This window comes from Anoplopoma fimbria, chromosome 4 (genome assembly GCF_027596085.1).
Source record: "Anoplopoma fimbria isolate UVic2021 breed Golden Eagle Sablefish chromosome 4, Afim_UVic_2022, whole genome shotgun sequence".
Taxonomy (NCBI): domain Eukaryota; kingdom Metazoa; phylum Chordata; class Actinopteri; order Perciformes; family Anoplopomatidae; genus Anoplopoma; species Anoplopoma fimbria.
The window spans coordinates 23,912,488-23,931,377 of record NC_072452.1 but is presented as its reverse complement, the minus strand read 5'-3'; the positions used below and the strand labels follow the sequence as shown (position 1 = coordinate 23,931,377).

The 18,890-nt window shown below is 37.5% G+C and overlaps 3 protein-coding genes across 3 annotated transcripts; all 3 read right to left on the bottom strand.

Annotated features, from left to right (window-relative positions):
- Positions 1 to 79: 79 nt before the first annotated feature.
- arl9 (ADP-ribosylation factor-like 9) lies at positions 80 to 4,196 on the bottom strand. Its single transcript, XM_054597485.1, is given in 5 exon segments — positions 80 to 1,420; positions 2,026 to 2,201; positions 2,286 to 2,454; positions 3,893 to 4,006; positions 4,009 to 4,196. Coding segments are annotated over 5 exon segments (738 nt in total). The 5' UTR covers positions 4,111 to 4,196; the 3' UTR covers positions 80 to 1,243.
- Positions 4,197 to 6,318: 2,122 nt separating this feature from the next.
- Positions 6,319 to 7,630, bottom strand: LOC129090433 (snRNA-activating protein complex subunit 1-like). The gene has a single exon (XM_054598085.1). The coding sequence runs from the start codon at positions 7,480 to 7,482 to the stop codon at positions 6,382 to 6,384; it is 1,101 nt and encodes a 366-aa protein (XP_054454060.1). The 5' UTR covers positions 7,483 to 7,630; the 3' UTR covers positions 6,319 to 6,381.
- A 718-nt stretch (positions 7,631 to 8,348) lies between these two features.
- srp72 (signal recognition particle 72) lies at positions 8,349 to 17,132 on the bottom strand. The gene is made up of 19 exons (XM_054597415.1): positions 17,004 to 17,132; positions 16,397 to 16,517; positions 14,988 to 15,108; positions 14,558 to 14,701; positions 14,139 to 14,250; positions 14,022 to 14,053; positions 13,410 to 13,534; positions 12,915 to 12,972; positions 12,604 to 12,735; positions 12,379 to 12,507; positions 11,868 to 11,940; positions 11,689 to 11,753; positions 11,487 to 11,582; positions 11,092 to 11,195; positions 10,580 to 10,657; positions 10,053 to 10,190; positions 9,901 to 9,941; positions 9,463 to 9,622; positions 8,349 to 8,999 (listed from the first exon to the last, which is right to left on the bottom strand). The coding sequence occupies exons 1-19, from the start codon at positions 17,101 to 17,103 to the stop codon at positions 8,819 to 8,821; spliced, it is 2,010 nt and encodes a 669-aa protein (XP_054453390.1). The 5' UTR covers positions 17,104 to 17,132; the 3' UTR covers positions 8,349 to 8,818.
- Positions 17,133 to 18,890: the final 1,758 nt, after the last annotated feature.

The window sequence follows — 18,890 nt, the reverse complement described above, 5'->3', positions numbered from 1 at the left end:
ATGTAACACATGAAGGCTTTGCACTCATCAATGTAGTTCCCCTTCATTCCAAAGTTAAGACAGTGATTAATTAAGCAGATTTACAACAAATCAAACTTTATTAAGACGAAATAACAAGGAACAAGCTGCTGAGAGCATCTCTCTCAAAAACAGCGAAGAAACTAAATACATCTAGAAAATGGTTTAAGTTTCAAGAGTTTCTCTTTTTAAGCAAAATCCCTTTAAATGAACATGTCACAAAAGCAATAATATTTTTAAAGCTTATCAAAATGATTTGGTAGTGTTTAAGTTCGTAAGTTTGTTGACTAGATGTGTTTATTCAATAATAAAATGCCGAAAAAACTGCTGATTTTTTAGAGCAAACAGCCCTCAGCATCCACATAATCTGCTCCACTCAACAACTGTTTTATTTAGACTTTTAATAGCTGTGGTGTCCTGTTGAAGTTTTTCAGTTTCAATATTAACGGCACATCAGAAAGCTCAACAAGTTCTTAGTTTCTTAAAGCGGTAATAGTGAAGTTAGCATGTTGGCGGCCCCACATGGCAGAACGAGGTAACAGTTTTAAATTATTTAAAGGTGAATACCAAGAAAACCTGTCACGTACCATCACTGACCTAAAAACAGCAAGCTTTATATTTGTATCTTTATCACTAGGTATGGGAGGCTAATTTTTGTACTATTTGATATTAAATCTTGCCCAACAGTCTTTATGTCGAGGTATTAAATATCCTGTGGATCATGTAAACATCATGGCACAGTCCAAATAAGAATAATAACTGCTAACAGTACCTCAAAAACTAGATATATATAGAGCTAACAGACTGTTAGCTCATCGCTGGTGATAAAGCTGCACCCAGCAGCTACACAGATGTTTCTCCTGAGTGAATTTAAACCCACTGTGATTCTTGTAAAGTGAAACATTCATGTCTCTATTGATGAGACTCATCACCGCCTTCTTGGATGAAAATAAATCTTTGGTGAAGATATTATCTAAACACAGTTCAAGTGTCCTTTAGGCCCACAGCTTAAATGAACAACTACTTTTGGTAACAAGAAAATAGTTTTACACTTTTAAATCCAGAATCTATTCGTTTTTATGATACCAAATCTACCAAAACAAAACAACGAATACATTCAAATTTTCTCATGAATAAATAAGAGTTTTTAGCCGACCTAGTGTTGGTGAAAACATCTTAGCGAAAAAGGTGCAGAGAACCTGTAGATTTTATTTTATTCTGTGTCTTATCTGCCGTCACAGACCATCTGGGTGATCAGGTCCCGGGCGTCCTGGAGGCCGGAGCCGAGCTCGATCTCGCCCCTCTTCACGTGGGTGCCGATGAGGAACAACCGGCGGTCTCCGATCTCGGACAGAGACAGAGCGTCGTGGAGGTCGGTGATGCCGCAAGCTCCTGAGAGGTCCTGGAAACATGAGTCAAACATTTTAATCATCCATTTAATAAATTAAACATTAAATCTGGAGATTTCTGATCAGCTTTTGTTGAATTAGGAGGCAACAATCTGTAGCTATGAGATCTGATTGACAAATATATAAATATTATATTGTGATTAAATATTTTCATTCTGACACGGTTGTGTCAGGGTATATATATATATATATATATATATATATATATATATATATATATATATATATACTGTAACTCCTGCTTTTTAGAGAGCTGGATTTATAAAAATTGGAGCGAAGAAAAGCGTTACTCCAAGTCTGAAATACATGTCGTTGATTTGGGAGTGATAGCAGGTCACAATCATGTTTTGATGACATTTAAAGATGTCACCTTGGACCAAGAGAAACTGTGACGTTTTCATTATTTCCTGACAATTTCCAGACCAAACAACTGATCTCAATAATAATCGGTGCATAAATCTATATTGAAAATAATCGTTTGTTGCAGCCGATGTGAACATTAAGTCTCTGATGCAACTGTGGAAGCTTCTCCGAGGACAAAAGGTCTCAGCAGTCTTTTGTTGAAAGCAGCATTGAGTGTTTTTACTGTCAAACTCACCTGTTTGTTGGCCAGAACCATCAAAGGCAGGCTGGGCTCGGAGGCCAGCAGCTCGTGTAAATGCTTCTTAGCGACGGGGAAAAGCTCCGGGCAGGAGGAGTCGACCACGAACACCAGCAGCAGAGCCTTGGACATGTACCTCTGCCAGTACTGCCGGAGCTCCTCTTTACCTCCAACTGACAGACAGACGGACAGACGACTGTGACATCAAACTCATGACAGACTAGAAGTGAACTGGTCTCTTTTGAGTTTAGACTCACTTTCTAGGAACTCGATGCGCAGGTCCTCCCTGTTGATGGAGACGGCGTTGAAGCCCTGCGTCGGCTGCATGTCCTGCTCCAGACACCCGGTGGCCAAACAGTTCAGCAGGCTGGACTTACCGGCTCCGTATAGACCCAGAACCAGCACCTGTGTCCCTGCTGGTTTAGACTGTGGCAGACACACAGAGACCAGTACACGTCAGATTAAGGCTGGACAATATGAGAATGTTTGTGATACAGGAGTTTCTATATTGATATCATAAAGATACATAACACTGAGGAATATGGTCATGCATGTTTAACAAACCCCCTTGTTTATATTTAGAAATATCAAAATAAAATGAAGGAAAATATGATTTTTTTTTATAACATAAAGCAGTTGTACATAGAGTAAAGCTAAGTCTAAAAATCTGCAATATTTGCTCCAAAAATAAGTTAACATCTGCAAACAATTAGACAATTATTTTTAACTGCAACAATTTTAGGTGATTTATTTACTATTTAAGTCAATAATCAAGCAAAAATAGTTGCAAAAAAGTATATGCCCCTTTAAGAACGTGCATGCATTCGGCAAATGGCATATCTTTTTAAATGAATAGTTTAAATGAATTAGCCTACATTTATTTTTGCACTGTTCTTCCTACCTACCTGGTTTGTTTGTGTGCTGCTTCTGTGACTTTCAAATAGTCAACCCAAGGATAAATAAAGTATCTATCATCTAAAATCTGATGATTTGCTGATTTTCTTTTGTCATATCAATGTTAAATAAATATTTTGGGGTTTAAGACAACACATTTGAAGATGTCACCTCAAACTTTGGAGTACTTTAATGGTCATTTTACATCAAGAAAATGATCTGCAGATTAATCTACAATGAAAAAATGAGTTTTATTGTATAGTTAGTAGTTCTCCCTAAATTTCTTTGCTTAATTAAATTGAAAATTTAGAAATTAAATGGTTTAAAATTAACTGAATTCAAAGCGTAGAAGAAGAAGAGATTTCTTCTTCTTCTATGCTTTTAATTGATTCCTCTAAGAAGACTAAGAAGACGGTTTTAAATTTCTTCTCGGTTTTAATTGATTCCTCTAGTTTTCATTTAATTTCTAACCTAAACTCTAAAATAGAGCAGAAAACAAAAACTATAAAATATACATATTTTTAATTTTAATTATAAACATCATTCAGAGTTTATAAACTAATATTTAAACCATTTATTTGGGGGTTACAACAGTTATAATTAAAGGCAAGTTCTCTGTAGGTTCCTGTGGTGAATTCTGGGAAATGTAGGATCACCCACATATATTCAGAAAGACAGAAAATTAATCTGCAAACTTTTTTTATGGTCAGTTAATAGTTTGAGTCAATTTAGAAGAAGAAAAATCTTCTTAGAGTCTAAGAAAATTTCTTTCTTTTTTTATTCAAACTTTTTTTTTTTTATTAAATATATTATATAGCTTTTGTTTTCTGCTCTATTTTAGAGTTTAGGTTAGAAATTAAATGAAAACTAGAGGAATCAACTCAAACCGAAGAAGAAGAGATTTCTTCTTCTTCTACGCTTTAAATTGACTCCTCTAATATTTCTTCTTCTACGCTTTTTTTTGTTGTACCTCCGACGCTTTCTGGCGTTCAGCAGCAGCAACATCCGGAACCACCGCCTCCCGTCTCCTCTCCTCTGCGGCACTTTTAGCCTCTTTCTCCGGCCGTGTTTGTGTCTTCTCCCCCCGGAGGAGGAGGAGGAGGAGGTGTAGTTCCAGATAAAATAAGCGACTCCTCCCGCCAGAGCCACGGAGGCGCCGAGCACTCCCGCCTCTCTCAGCCCGAGCATGGCGCTAGATCTCCGGCTGTGTGTTCTCCCGAACTGTCGCTGTCTTTATCCGTCCATTGTTGTACTTTTGGTGAAGCTTGTTTGTGTGTTTGCAAATCCTGTCTCAAAGTGATGCAGAAAAAAGTTCTAGAGTATATAAATGATGCCTCCTCTTCCTCCTTCTTCCTCCTCTGCGACTCAACAGGTGGATTAACAGACGGGACCGGAAGTTGAGGAGGAACTCCTTCAGCTACTTCCGGGGAAGGAGTGCGCCGCTTTTTGTTGTTGTAGTGAAACAAGCTCACCGCGGGGGGCGCAAATGTTCCGACTTTCAGAAAACAGTATTCTAGAATGAAAGGCTGCTTTGTAATAAACATGGATGAATAAAGGAAATATAACCAAGTGAATAGTATGTTTAAGATATTTAGGTACCTTACTTGATTGTTTAATTGTTCTGCTACTCTAAACTTATACTTTTTAAAAAAAATGTTTATTCCTGTTTTTTATTCCTGTTCTGTGTAGTTGTATCTTTATTTTTGTTGTATAGTATGTGTATTTATTGTCTGTGTAGTTGTATAGTATGTGTATTTATTGTCTGTGTAGTTGTATAGTATGTGTATTTATTGTCTGTGTAGTTGTCACATTACTATCCCTATTTTCATGGCTATAATTCTATAGTATAGTTGTATAGTATGTGTATTTATTGTCTGTGTAGTTGTATAGTATGTGTATTTAGTCTGAGCTGCTGCAACACTTGAATTTCCCCCATGGGGATCAATAAAGGAATATAATAGTTAATAGTTATTTTGCATAATACAATTTTAAGATAAGATGGGGACATTTGCAGGCTTACAGCAGCATAGAGTAAAGTGCACACAAGAGACATAGTAAAAGAAAGACAAGATAAAAAATAAAAAAAGTATTATAAATAAGCAATAAAAAACAACAATAACTGAAATATAATATTTACAGACAGAAAAAACTATTTTAACTATTATTGCACAGTGTAATAAAAAGTCCTCCTTAATTTCAAACATATAAACTTGTTTTTTTTATTGATTCATTTTTCAGTGCAAAAAATAATCTTATTGAGTAATCTTAGCCCTTATGTTGTTTTGTTTTTATAAAGTGACCCAATCTGCCAGTGCTGTAAGAATAATCCGACTTGTTTTGCTCTGGTTTATGCTTTTAGATGCTTGTTTAAGAAAGGAGATGCATTTATGACTTCTGGTGACTAGTAGTTCTCTTGAATACCTATGTTGAATACACTTATTGTAAGTCGCTTTGGATAAAAGCATCTGCTAAATGACTGTAATGTAATGTTTTTAATGCCAATTGAGTAATTTTATGAAATATTTTTCATCACTTTTCTTCTTTTGAAGCATTTTCACACAAGCTGTTTTAAATACAATTATGTTTGCAGACTCAAAACATATACAGTACCAGTCAAAAGTTTGGACACACCTTCTCATTCAACTACTTTGAAGAATCTAAAATATAAAACATATTCTGGTTTGTTGAGCATTTGTTTGTTTACCACATAATTCCATATGTGTTCCTTCATAGTTTGGATGTCTTCAATATTAATCTACAATGTAGAAAAAAATTAAAATAAAGAAAAACCATTTAATGAGAAGGTGTGTCCAAACTTTTGACTGGTACTGTATAGGCATATGATATATAAAATAAAACACCATCAAATAAGCCCTTCTTTCATTGAGTACTTTCACTTTTGATGCTTATTTTAGTGATAATACTTTTATTTTTTTATCTTCTTGCTTTGAATACAATTGATAATAACCTGTGTTGGAAGAAGTTCTCAGATCTTTTACTGAAGTATAAGCAGAAATACTAGAATTCTCATCCTTTTTCCCCACACAACTGGTTTCTATCTATGAATTTACATCAGAAAGTAAGTCATAAGTAAGTCATAAATAAGCAAGTCAAGTAAATCATAAATATCTACCAAAAACAGTGGCGTTGGTTGGTGTTTCCAGTGCAGAGGACGTCGGAAAAAAACAGTAGAGTCCCCTCACAAAAGAGTTTTGGAAGCCAAATCTTTTCTTACTCAAACCAGCAATTTTTCAAGGAGCCAGGAGAGAAAACAAGAAAGTGAGGCAATTATGAAATACATTTATTAACAAATTAAAGGATTCCAGTTAACAACTGATTAATAATGAATGAAAATCAACTCAAATCCAAATGTTTATCAAACGTAAAGTATTATTTTCATTTAACCTGGAAGAACAAAAAGAAAAAACCTCTTTCTTTACTTTAAAGTCCTCCCTTCCATCACGGTTTGATCGGTGCCGTCTGGTTGTACCTCCTCACCGGCGACCTCTGCTGCGTCTCTTCAGGGACGCTCAGGAGCCAGGCCTGGAGCTTGCACTCCTCCCGCGTCACCCCGAGACTCTTCCTGGTCCGGGCCCTCAGCGATGGAGGCCTCTTCCTGTGCCCGGGCGATGGAGGCCTCTCCTGGACCTGCTCGGCCCCCGAGCTGGAGGACTCCACCGTCTCGGCCTGTCGATGCCTCCTGGACTTGGACTCCTCCTGGAAGTTTCCGTAGCTCTTCTGCTTGATGGAGGACAGGAGCTGGGCCCTGCTGCTGCAGTACTCCGCCTCAGTCTGCTTCTCCTCCTCTTCTTCTTCTTCATCGTCAGAGTTCTTGTCCTTGTCATGCTTTGAGAAAGTCTTGTGCTGCCATGTGATGAACTTTGACATGCAGTCTTTCACATGGTTGGAGAACTCCGGGTAGGTCATGGTGACCTTGCAGCTGACCTCCGTCGTGGCCTCCTTCAGCTTCTCATACTGGCTCTGGATGTTGGCCACCTCCTCCAGGACGTCTGCGGAGGAGAGCTCCTGGACCGCCGTGGTCCTCCCGAGAAACTCCGCGCACACGGTCTCCATCTTCGGCTTCCTCTGCTTCTGGAAGGCGAGAAAGTGCTGCATGGCGGCGTAGTGCACGGCTTTGATTGCAACGAGCTTTTGGAAAACGTAAACGACATCTTGATGCCCAGAATCCGCAGAGTCCTTGAGGAACTTCTCCACCAGAGCCCAGTCCCTCAGAGCGAACCTGATCTTCACGGGCGGGCTGGCGAGTTGTGTGTGGTACAAACTGAACATCAAATACAGGCCTCCCACTCGGATCTGGTAGCTGTATGGAGGCATGAAGAACTTCACGGCTGTGGCCAGCGCCACTCTGCAGAACCTCTTCATTTCTCCCATGCTCAGGGTGCCCCTGAACACATCGGAGAAGCCCATCTCCCTCCAAATGGCTGAGAAGTCCTGAAACCTGATGGACTCTGTCTGCTGGAATCGAGCCAGAAGTTCCTCCACATCTTCTGTCAGAGGATCATAGAAGATGTCAGAGTAAATGGGCTGCACTCGAGGCATCCTGACCCCAAAAACAACAACCTCAGTCAGCTCTGAAGCCCTCTGAAGCTGCTGGTCAGAAAAGTCTGCAGGAGCTGTGGAAGGATTCAGGAGACAGGTGAGGCTCGTCACACAAATCACCTGAGAAGGAGTCAATTATGGCGATTGAGGCTGCGTTCAAGTGGTGTCGGAAAAATTGGAAAAAGGAGATGGGTTGTCTGCAGGATGCAAAAGAGGGTTATTACCATGGACTTTATACAAGAGGTGGATTTAGCCATCCATTGGTTTGTGCACTGCAGTTTTTTTTTTGCAGCCATTGAACATACATTACAATATTAGTCAGTTAATTCCAACATAATTTCATGCTCCACTGGTTACAGAGGATGAGCTGTTGTCACTCATCAGGTGATTAGTACACAAAGTTTGTGTGAAGAAACAAAGTTGGTTAATTCCTACTCATGTAGCAGCTGGCTAGTTAGCTCCACTCATCAAAATGCAGCTCAGGAGTAGTTACCATCTAGTTAAGTTATATGAAGCACAGGGGTCATGTGTCATTGTTCAGGGTTTTATTAAGACATCTGCTGGGCCTAAAACATGCATCGGACAAAAGTTTAAATGACTTGTCTTGGGCCTCAAAAATAAATATTCTTTAACATTGCAGCTGATTGAAAGTTGAAGGACAATTTAAGGAATTATGATGTTATGTCATAATACTCAGACCAAAGTAATACTAAGACACTTCTACAGAAATTTAGCTTCAAGTTACTTTGTTTTCCTAACTGCATATTTAAAATAGCAAGAAAGATGATATACTGAGATTAATTAAATGTTGTATTGCCAAAATGAAAATGTTAAGTCCCAAAAAATGTTCTTTATGTCAGGAGGGACATGGTTTTAAAGATTTATTTGAGGTTCGTTTGATCAACCAAACAATCCATTAACACATTTTGTTATAGACATTAACAGCACCAGGTACCAGTAAAGAACAAGGCTTTTTTTTTCTCCATTCATCCGACCTTTAATGAAAAAAAGAATGAATTGCAATATCTGCAGTTTTTTATTCTTTATTTTACCGTGACCTGAGAAGGTCAAAAGTAAAAAGTAAAAACTGAAAAAAACTTTAAGAAACCATCTGCTTTTGCAGAGCAACAAAAAGTTAATTTCGGTGTGACGCTCCTTTAAGAACTCTCTTCTGTACTTTAAACACATCAAATGACACAGAAGAGCAGAGGGGAGTTTTTGGTTTCACATATTTAAATATGTAAGACAAAAGTCAAATTAAACTAAAAACATAAAAAAAAAGAAAAGCTTCTGATTTCTTGGTGAGATGTCAGCGTATTCCGTCGCTTCCCTCCGACTACCAGCCTCCTTTGCCTCCCTTCTTCTTCTTCTGTGGTACCTTCTTGCGTGTGGCCCCCGAGGCTGCAGGTTTCTGCTGTCGCGGGGGGACCACGTTGCTGGCGGGGGCTGTGGAGCTGCCGGATGCAGATCCTGGTCTGGGGGAGGTAGGGGGGCTGCTGGCCGTCTTACTGGCATCCCTGGAACAGAACAAAAGACATTGTTATCAAGGAAATATTTGCTCATCCTGAGAACATTTTGCACCTAAATTCATACTTAAACCTTAAAATATATATGATGGGGCTAACCTAGTATCATGCGTCTTGCTGTTTCCAGTCTTTATGCTAAGCTAATTGCCCTCTGGCTCAAGTACTTTATATTATAAACATTATAAAACATTTTTTTTTGCTATTTTTGATTTCTACTTTGTCTGAGGCTGAGAATAATTTTATTTTGGCCCAAATAACACACAGTCTGTTTCTTCTGCACAGCAGCTGGACACCTCCACTGAGGATTCATTGGCAGAGAAACAAAAAGGAAAATCTCTGGTGCTTTTCCTCCATTAGCCAAGTTGATTACTGGGTTTTCGATTACAGGAAATTGCACCCAGACAACTCCACCTCGCAGGCGACGACGCGCATACGCATGCGATTCTTTACTCACAGCTCGGCTGAAGCTCCTGCCGTCGCTCCCTGTGTGCCCTTTCCTATCTGGTCCTTCTTCTTCCCCTTCTTCTTGCCTCTGTAGTAGGAGCGCTCCTTCATGGGCATCCACCTCTCCTGGTCAGGGGTCGCTTTGGGGTCGCAGTTCTTGGGCAGTTTGCCTAAAAAATAACAATCAAAGATGAATAAATAACATTAGGAGGAGTACATGAATTGATGAGTCTGTGGTCAGTAACTCTATGCATTATATATCATCTTGAAAGCATCTTGTATTAGAAGATTTATAATATTGCAGGTCAACCGTGTTCACAGATTACATGTGGAGGTGTGAGAGTTCTATAAGAGGGCATAGAAACTTTAAAATAGTAGTTAATCGCTTTACTTTAATCTTTATAAGAATTTGTGAATCTGTCCCACAAACATTTGGTTAAAGCCATACCTCTCTTTTTCTTCTTCTTCTTTTTGATCTCGCCTTGCTGGCTGTAAAGAAAATGCAGATGTGTTAGCATAAAGGGGGTGAAAGCGTAGCCACCTAAGATCATGTTGTGAACATCATGAAGCCGTTAGAGGAAGAGAGCAGTGAGGGTTTACATTTGTTCTTTGGGAAGGTTTTCTCCGGTGACTTTAGCAGCCTTTTTCCTGACGTAGGTCGCTCCGATGGAGTTCTCCAGCTCGTCCACGTCCACCTTCAAGGCCATAGTGTCTGCGGACGGAAGGTGCTTGCTGAGGCTGGAGAGGAAGGCTGAGGACGTAACCTTTTTTTACATTTCAAATGGACACTTTTAAGATTGAGAATTGAATTTTTTTTACTTGGTTAAATGGTTCATATCTTGCATTGCTTATCTGAGTATGTTCTTAAGCGTTCTCTTAGGTCATCTAGCTTCAGCTTTCTCAATTTACCAAAACTGACTTAAAACTATAGTGAAGCAGCTTTTCGGTTTCTGTTTTATCTCAACATTGCGTCACACATTTGAGACATTAAAATCAGAGACTGTTTGGTGTTTTTGTTTTAAAAAGATGCCTGAAACCACTATAAGTGTCCCAAAACAGTTGCAAATTAAAAGAGAAGAATCTTTTCAGCTTTAGTGTCTTCAATTTCAGTAGATCAAAAAGGATACGATTTGGCTTTATCCGTGTCCACCAGAGAATACGCCGAGATGAGTTGTGCCAGCGTGTGGATGTCGTTAGTGTTTTGCCTGTTTTGGGAAAAATTTAACAATTAAGATTCATTGATGTTAAAAGAGGAATCCCAACAACTTTTGCAGTAAAAATGACAAAAACAGACTAACACAGAAAAAAGGTGACTATGAAATTAGGAAAAATCCAAACTATCCCTTTAAAGCTTGCTCTTTCACTCACAGATGTGCTGCATAAACATGTAGAATACATACATGCTATGCCTTCACATTGAGTTTATATTGTCGTTTTATAATTTTATAGTTTTTTCTGCTCTATAAGCACATTGTAATGATGTTTATCAAACCGTTTAAGAACTTGACAAACACATGAGCTACTTGAAATCATCCCGACAAGCTCGACAGAACAAAAAAGCAGAATCAACAGCTGTGAAACGACCTCTAATACTCCACACATGTTGAGCCTCAGAGAGATTTGCAGGGCTGTAACTCACTTCCACAGCTGCTCCAGATCACTAATGGCTTCTTTTTTCCGTCCGTACTTCAGTTTGAAATTGGCAGCTTCTCTGACAAGCGCCAAGTGTGCAGCAGATCCGGTCTGAGGAGGGAGAAGAACAGGATGCTGATTACAAACTAACGAGTTCACGTGTTGCCTTGTCTTGTCAGGATAAACTAAAGCATAAGTGGTGACTGGCAACTGTTTTTTTGGACTCCATGTTTGTTTTGACTTTTTTTCTATGAATCAAACACTGTGGGTTGTAGCAACAGTGTGTTGTTTCCTGAATGTTTTGTTGATACAGTTGACAAGAAGACTCACAGAAAAAGCACTAACTTGTTCCATCAACAGATACTGTATTTGTGAGTTCACAACTAAACACGGGACACGAACCTGTTCAGACTGGTAATGCTCAATAGCTTGTTTGAAAATCTCGATGGCGCTGTCGATGTCTTCTTCGTGGGAGTACATCGTTACCAGAGCTGAAATCTGAGGAGTCAACGACACAGTTTAGATGTGAGAGGTGATGGCAGCCATCTTTGAAAAGAGACAACGTTGTTATATAAAAATGGTCATAAATCCAAAACAGACTTACCATCCCCGATTTGTGCTTGAACTCTTCAATGGACCTCAGAACATCACAAGCTTTTGTTACGTGACCTGAGACCAAAAAATAAAAACATAGGATTATAACACAAATTCCATAGTGACCAAGAAAACTCCCTAAATGTTATGCATTATCAAACCATATTCAACATAAAAACATGCCCTTACCTTGTATTAAATAGAGTTGAGCCATTGTCAGTTTGATGCTCGATGCACTCTCTTGATGTTGGTCTGAAAATTGCTGGAAAAAACAAAGAATAGTCAGTAAAAGCATGATCTTAAGAATATGCACTTATTGCATATAAAATCCTGCTTAACATACTTAATAACTTTATTATTGTAGCTCTGGATGCATGGAGCACTGACACGTCTTTATATTGATCTTCTTTTCTAAAGTCACAGAGAGTCCACACATCAGGAAAATTATTCTTGAGTAAATAATTCAAAGCCAAAACAGAGATGTGTGGAATTAGTCTGTTTGCCTGTAACTGAAAATCCATTTGCTGGGTGTTTAAAAGCCTATTTTCTGTTTACATTTTACAGAACAGATGTGGGAATGAAACATCAGCAAAGTTGGTGCTTTACTTTTATATAATCAGAACGAGAAGGAGGAGGATCTAGTATGTTTTTAGGATGCGAGTCGGACTGAAGACAATCAGCAGTGTTGGTCATTTCCTACCTGGAGCAGCTCTATGGCCCGGCTGTGCTGCTTCTCTCTGCACAGCTGAGCCACCTGGATGAGGACCGGCCGCGGGTGACCCGGATTCTGAGACTGAAGACTGGACGCCAGTTTCCTGCACTGGTCCGCCTGTTGATGGCAACGCGCCAACAAAATCCTGATCAGTCATGAAATCTAAAATTGTGGAAAATCTATTCATCTGAATCCAAGCGGCTGTTTAGCTACCTGGTTGGTGTACATGGCCAGGAGGGCTTTGTTGAAGTCGATGGCCTGCAGCTGCTTCCTCGCCAGCTTGTACTCAACACCTTCAGCGTTTGTCAGTTTCACCTTTTTCTTCGAGTCAAACACGTTTTGGTCCTGTGAAAACAGACAACAGCTTTAATCAAAACACATTTCATCAAACTGTGGATAGATGTTAACAAATTTCAGTATTTTTTTAGACAAGTTTTCAGTGAGTTGGTCTGAGGTTTACTGTGAGATCACAACGATACTTTCATGATTAAATATTTCAGTTGGTGAGCTCGTCACACACTCACCTTGTTTATTGTAATGATGTTGTTGGCGGTCACAGCGAGCAGACCCACATCTGACGGCCTGAAAATCAAGAGCATATAACATTTAGAAACTAATTTGTGCCTCACTAAACAAGAACTTGAAATGATGTTACTTGAGGATGCAGAGGTAGTGCAATAGTTTGTTTCGTTTTTACTACGGTTGAGGCAGCTTTAATGATAAGACAATATGTTATGTGTCATATCATGTGTGCAGCATTTGAGTCCAAGACAAAGTATATAGTATCTTATTCTATATTATGGAATATATATTTGACATCTGCACTGTTGACACATACCCATATACAAGTTGTGTAATGTGCCTGCGTAAATGTTTCTGGCACATATGTAGCAAAAAGTGCCATCGCAACACAAATTCAAATGAGTATACAACAACAACATCATTATTATTTCAAACCGTGCTACATTCTCTTCACCTCATTTTGGGAGTAATTGAAATGTATTGAATCCTGCACTCACTTGAGCTTGATGACCTGGTTGTAGAGCTGCAGAGCCTCGTCCGTCCGACCTTGTAGCTGCATGACGTACGCCATCTGAGAATGGATGACGGCCAGCTCCGACTCGATGTCCTCCTCGGTCACATCCTGAAAAGGGACAAAGCAGCAAGGACGGTTTATTTATGGGCGAATTACATTTTCCCCAAATGTACTAATAATTGATAAATAAATCCATTTTTAGCCATTAGTAGTGACCTGTAATGTCAATATTTTCTTGTAATCCATCATCTGTCTTTATAACATTTAAACTCAAATTAATTTCAAAATCCCAGTATTTGTCCAGACAAATTATATTTGTTCTGTAAGACAAGATTAATGCTTACAATAATTGTTTTGCCTTTTCCTTATGAAGCCTTAAATTATAAGACAGTTAAGACTCTTGATATTCTCCACTTAAATATCTTTAAAAAAAAATACAAAGTCCAGAAAGGTCATCACATCATCATCTCTGAAGCATATTCTTCTGTATAATTGATGCAAATTAAAACAGCTGTTTTTCCTTGAAAAAAATGGATGACTTCATGAATGGTGCTTAAATGTTTTAGGAGCAAAAAAAAAAAAAATAAACACTCACAGAATCATCTGCCAACGAGACTCTGCAAAGCTCTGTGGAAAAAAACAAAGCAATCAAGTTTATGGCAAATAAAAGAATGGATAAAATAGTAAGAAGGTAGAACTGAGTGAGACTGACCCTCTGCTTGTTGTAGTTTATTGAAGGCCTCCGTAAACTGGCCCTGGCCAATCAGAGCGCAGGCAGCGTTGTAGCACAGCTCGTACGTAGACTCGGGAAGACCTAGATCTTCCTGCAGAATGAAAATATAACATGTTAAAAAACATAATACTATAATATACCTGGTGACACATACAGTAAAACTTGCAGGATCTCTGGTATTCATACTAGTAAAACATTTGAAGAAGAAGCTGAATATGAGCACCAAAGTCGCTTAACTTTATTCTGTTATGCTAAGCATTCAAGAGAAAGAAACTCCTCCACTTGCTTAGTGTGAACGTAAACACTTTTGGTTTATCAGTTCAAAGTTGCTTTTCATCAGTTTAAAGTCTGAAACATAAAACTTAAGACTGTCAATAAGCCAAAAATGTAAATCTTACCAGTGGAGCTTCCTCCCACTGACTCATAGAAGCCACCACAGCAGCGAGGTTGGTCTTCCTCTCCTCCTCATATTCATCCTGGGAGTTCCTGATCAGATCTGTGTAGACGGACTTGCAGTCATCGTAGCGCTCCAGTCTGTACAACTGGAAAATGAAAAGAGACACTTCCAATCAGCAGGAGTCTTTACAGCAAACAGAAAGCTTCAGTGATAAAAAAGGTTTCTTGTTGAGAGAGCAGATGGATACAAAAAAAATCAAAATTACACCTCGTGAACAAATTGTGGGCTTTTACAAGATGCTCCACATAAACAACAGGGAGGGCAGGAGCACTGTTTTCTTTACTCTTAAAAGTCTCATAAGCATACAGTCTACAGATCGAGAGCATCCAGAAATAATAAAATGTTCTTTTAAAATATCTTAACAGCCTTACCACTTGACCGTAGAGCTCCTTCAGCTTGTCCGTTTGCTCGGGAGCGGCCTCGATGGTCTTCAGGGCACTTTCCACTCTGTTCAGCCGGTACTCGCAGTACGCCTTCTCAAACACAACATCACTGAGAAAGAAGAGAAACAAACATCATTCAAACTGCAAGTCATGTCATGTAAGCAAGTAACCTAGTTAGTTATTGTGTAAAGAATGAAACACCACAGCAAAATTTGCATTCAGTTTTAATACTTTTTTTTAGGTTTTGATAACCGCATCAAACAGAGACGCGGTTTTATTTTAAGCTGGGCTGCAACTACTCAATAATCAGTAGTTGCAGCCCTGCTTCATATAAGACCACCTCATTTACAATTAAAGTGTCAAACATGTCTTTAATCTAATCATATCAGATAGAGCTTCAGTGCTTATGCTACTCAAGTATGTAACAGCCTTTCTGCTGATTGAAAGTTTGCAAATTCCCTGTTTGTTTCAGAGTAAAAGTCAAGCCATTTCTGTATGTTTGTGTTTGATATGTGTATGCATGCTATCTGTATGTATTGACTACTTATTTTCTACTGTTTAATCCCTATGTAAAGCACTATGAGCTGATGTTTGTGCAAGAGAGGGCTCTACAAAGAGACCTGAATAATAGATCAAGTATTTACATGTCATATCTCTTTTGTATGTCTGTCCAACAGTCCAAAAGCCAAAGATATTAAATTTACAATCACCTGAAACAGTGGTGAAACCCCTAACATTTGAGAAGCTGGAACCAAAGAAGGTTTAGCATTTTACATATATTAAAAATAATTGATTATCAAACAAATCCTTTCCATGTCTGGTTAATCAGATAGTTGTCCCAAATACTAAGAATGCACATTTGTCCCAACAGTACCAGTCAAAAGTTTGGACACACCTTCTCATTCAATGGTTTTTCTTTATTTTTTTCTACATTGTAGATTAATATTGAAGACATCCAAACTATGAAGGAACACATATGGAATTATGTGGCAAACAAACAAATGCTCAACAAACCAGAATATGTTTTATATTTTACATTCTTCAAAGTAGTTGAATGAGAAGGTGTGTCCAAACTTTTGACTGGTACTGTGTGTGTGTGTGTGTGTGTGTGTGTGTATGTGTATATATATATATATATATATATATATGTATATTATATATATATATATATATATATATATATATATATATATATATATAGATGCACGTCTTCTTTTATACAGTACCAGTCAAAAGTTTGTACACACCTTCTCATTCAATGGTTTTTCTTTATTTTTTATCTATGGAATTATGTGGTAAACAAACAAATGCTCAACAAACCAGAATATGTTTTATATTGTGTGTCCACACCTTTGACTGGTACTGTGTTTAAATGAAGGACACATGTGGTGCATTACCTGCTGAGCAGCTTTGAATGAGTGTTCATGACATTCAGAGCCTCTTTGAAGCTTCCATTCTGGACGTGGCAGACTACTTTACAGTGAAGGGCCGTCACATCGTCCCTGTTCTCGTGCAGAACTGCAACACAAAACACACAAAACATTCATGAGTAAAGCAGATTAAATGAACAATAAATGAACAATAAACCACTGACTGGGATCAGGATTAATAAAGGATGGATTAACAGCTGACAGAGCTGGAAGCCACCATGTTGAGCTAGCTTCAAGGCTAGGGACACGTCACTAATCAAGAACAGACGCCACATTTATGGGGTGAAATAACCCTTTAATCCTGCACATGACACCCCAAAAAACACCCTGGATTATTAGCTTCAATGCTAAAGTACACAATTATGTGAAAAAGTTCTGTATGCAAAGCTAACTCCATGTGTGAGAGAGCTGACAAGTAGACGTCTAGCTGCCTTTAGCATAGCCACATGCTAACAGCTGGTCCATGCAGCTAGCCTTAGCTTAGCCAGTGAGCTAATAAACGGGGCCCCTGTCTGCTGTAACGCCGCGGATCCTGTCTGGTTTGAGGGTCGTAATAACAGACATGGAGGCCTACTCTTAGTCAGAGCCTTCAGCGCCCTGGTAAAGTCTCCATTCTGCCCACAGCGGTTCACTTCGGTCCACAGCGAAGCTACCGAGAGCCCTCCGGTCGCCATCTTTGCTGAGTTCACCGACCCGCCGGAAGTAGAATGTATACACTTCCGGGTTAGAAATTAGAAATATATATATATTTTTTTAAATATTTTAAAATCAAAAGATAACACAATAAAAACGTTTTGTGATACACTGTGACGTTTTTTAATTTATAATTAAATTTTACGTTTGATGTGTTTGGAAACGGACGCTAACGTTAGATGAACGCGTTCTCGCTGTGCAGTGACGTAGACAATGTTGCCTTCACGGCCGACCTGTAAAGTTTGGTGCTAAGTGGTGCAGACTGGTATTTGTTCTAAATACTCTGTTGTTAGTGGGATATTTATACTAAAACCCAGTTTGAACCACAGAGAGAATGGGTTAAAACTCTACTTGGAATTTGCCCTGTTTTATGGATTTATTTATATTTATTATATTAGTTTTAATTCCTTATTTTTACATTTGCTCAACTTGCAGCAGCATATTTTTGATAAACAAGAAAAAGAATAGTGGTAATCATTGATGTTTGAGTTAACAACAAAGGTTTAGTGTTTTATTTTGTTTATTTAAAAGATTATTTAGCATATTTTGGCTCTATTTGACAAAAGACTACTCTCACATCAAGGCTACTAAACTATATTTCAGAGGGAATTATACTATTTCCTCCACTGCTTTTGCTAGTTAAGATTTTACACACAAAATATGTTAATAATTATATAAATAAAATATATATACAGTACCAGTCAAAGGTTTGGACACACCTTCTCATTCAACTACTTTGAAGAATGTAAAATATAAAACATATTCTGGTTTGTTGAGCATTTGTTTGTTTACCACATCATTCCATATGTGTTCCTTCATAGTTTGGATGTCTTCAATATTAATCTACAATGTAGAAAAAAATAAAAATAAAGAAAAACCATTGAATGAGAAGGTGTGTCCAAACTTTTGACTGGTACTGCATATATAACTTTTAATATTTTAATATAAACATTTTTATTATTATAAATTACCCATAAGTTTGTACAAGTTGTGCACATAAGCTCAACCTCGGTGACATTAAAACCGTTCTTACATGTTTATGAATCCGTTGTAATAAACTAATATATAACCACTGTGAGAAGTTGTACTTTACTTTTGATATTTGAAGCAGATTTTGATTTAGCAGGATTTGTAATACTTTTTCCAACACCATTTAAAAAAATAAAATAAACTTTACACATTTTATTGGATATATTTACTGTATATATATATAACTTTTAATATTTTAATATGAACTTTTTGATTATTATAAATTACCCATAAGTTTGTTTGTGAACATAAGCTTCGGTGAGCTTCTACATTAAATTGCTTCTTACACGTTTATCTATTATGTTGTAATAAACTAATATACAACCACTTTTTATATTTGAAGCAGATTTTGATTTAGCAGGATTTTTAATACGTTTTCCATTTAAAAAATAATAATACAAAAATGTATTTACAATACTATAACTATAATTATTCTGTCTGTTTTTTTGTTATTGTGGATTTTTATATAAATATATATATATATATAAATGTATGAATATATGAATATATATATATATAAATGTATGAATATGTATAAATATATATATATATATATATATATCTTCTTTATATATATATATAAATGTATATAAAAGAAGACATACATTTTATTATATATATATAATACATATACATATATTTATACATATTCATACATTTATATATATATATTTATATAAAAATCCACAATAACAAAAAATACTTACTTATTTAAAATACTTATCCATTTAAAAAATAA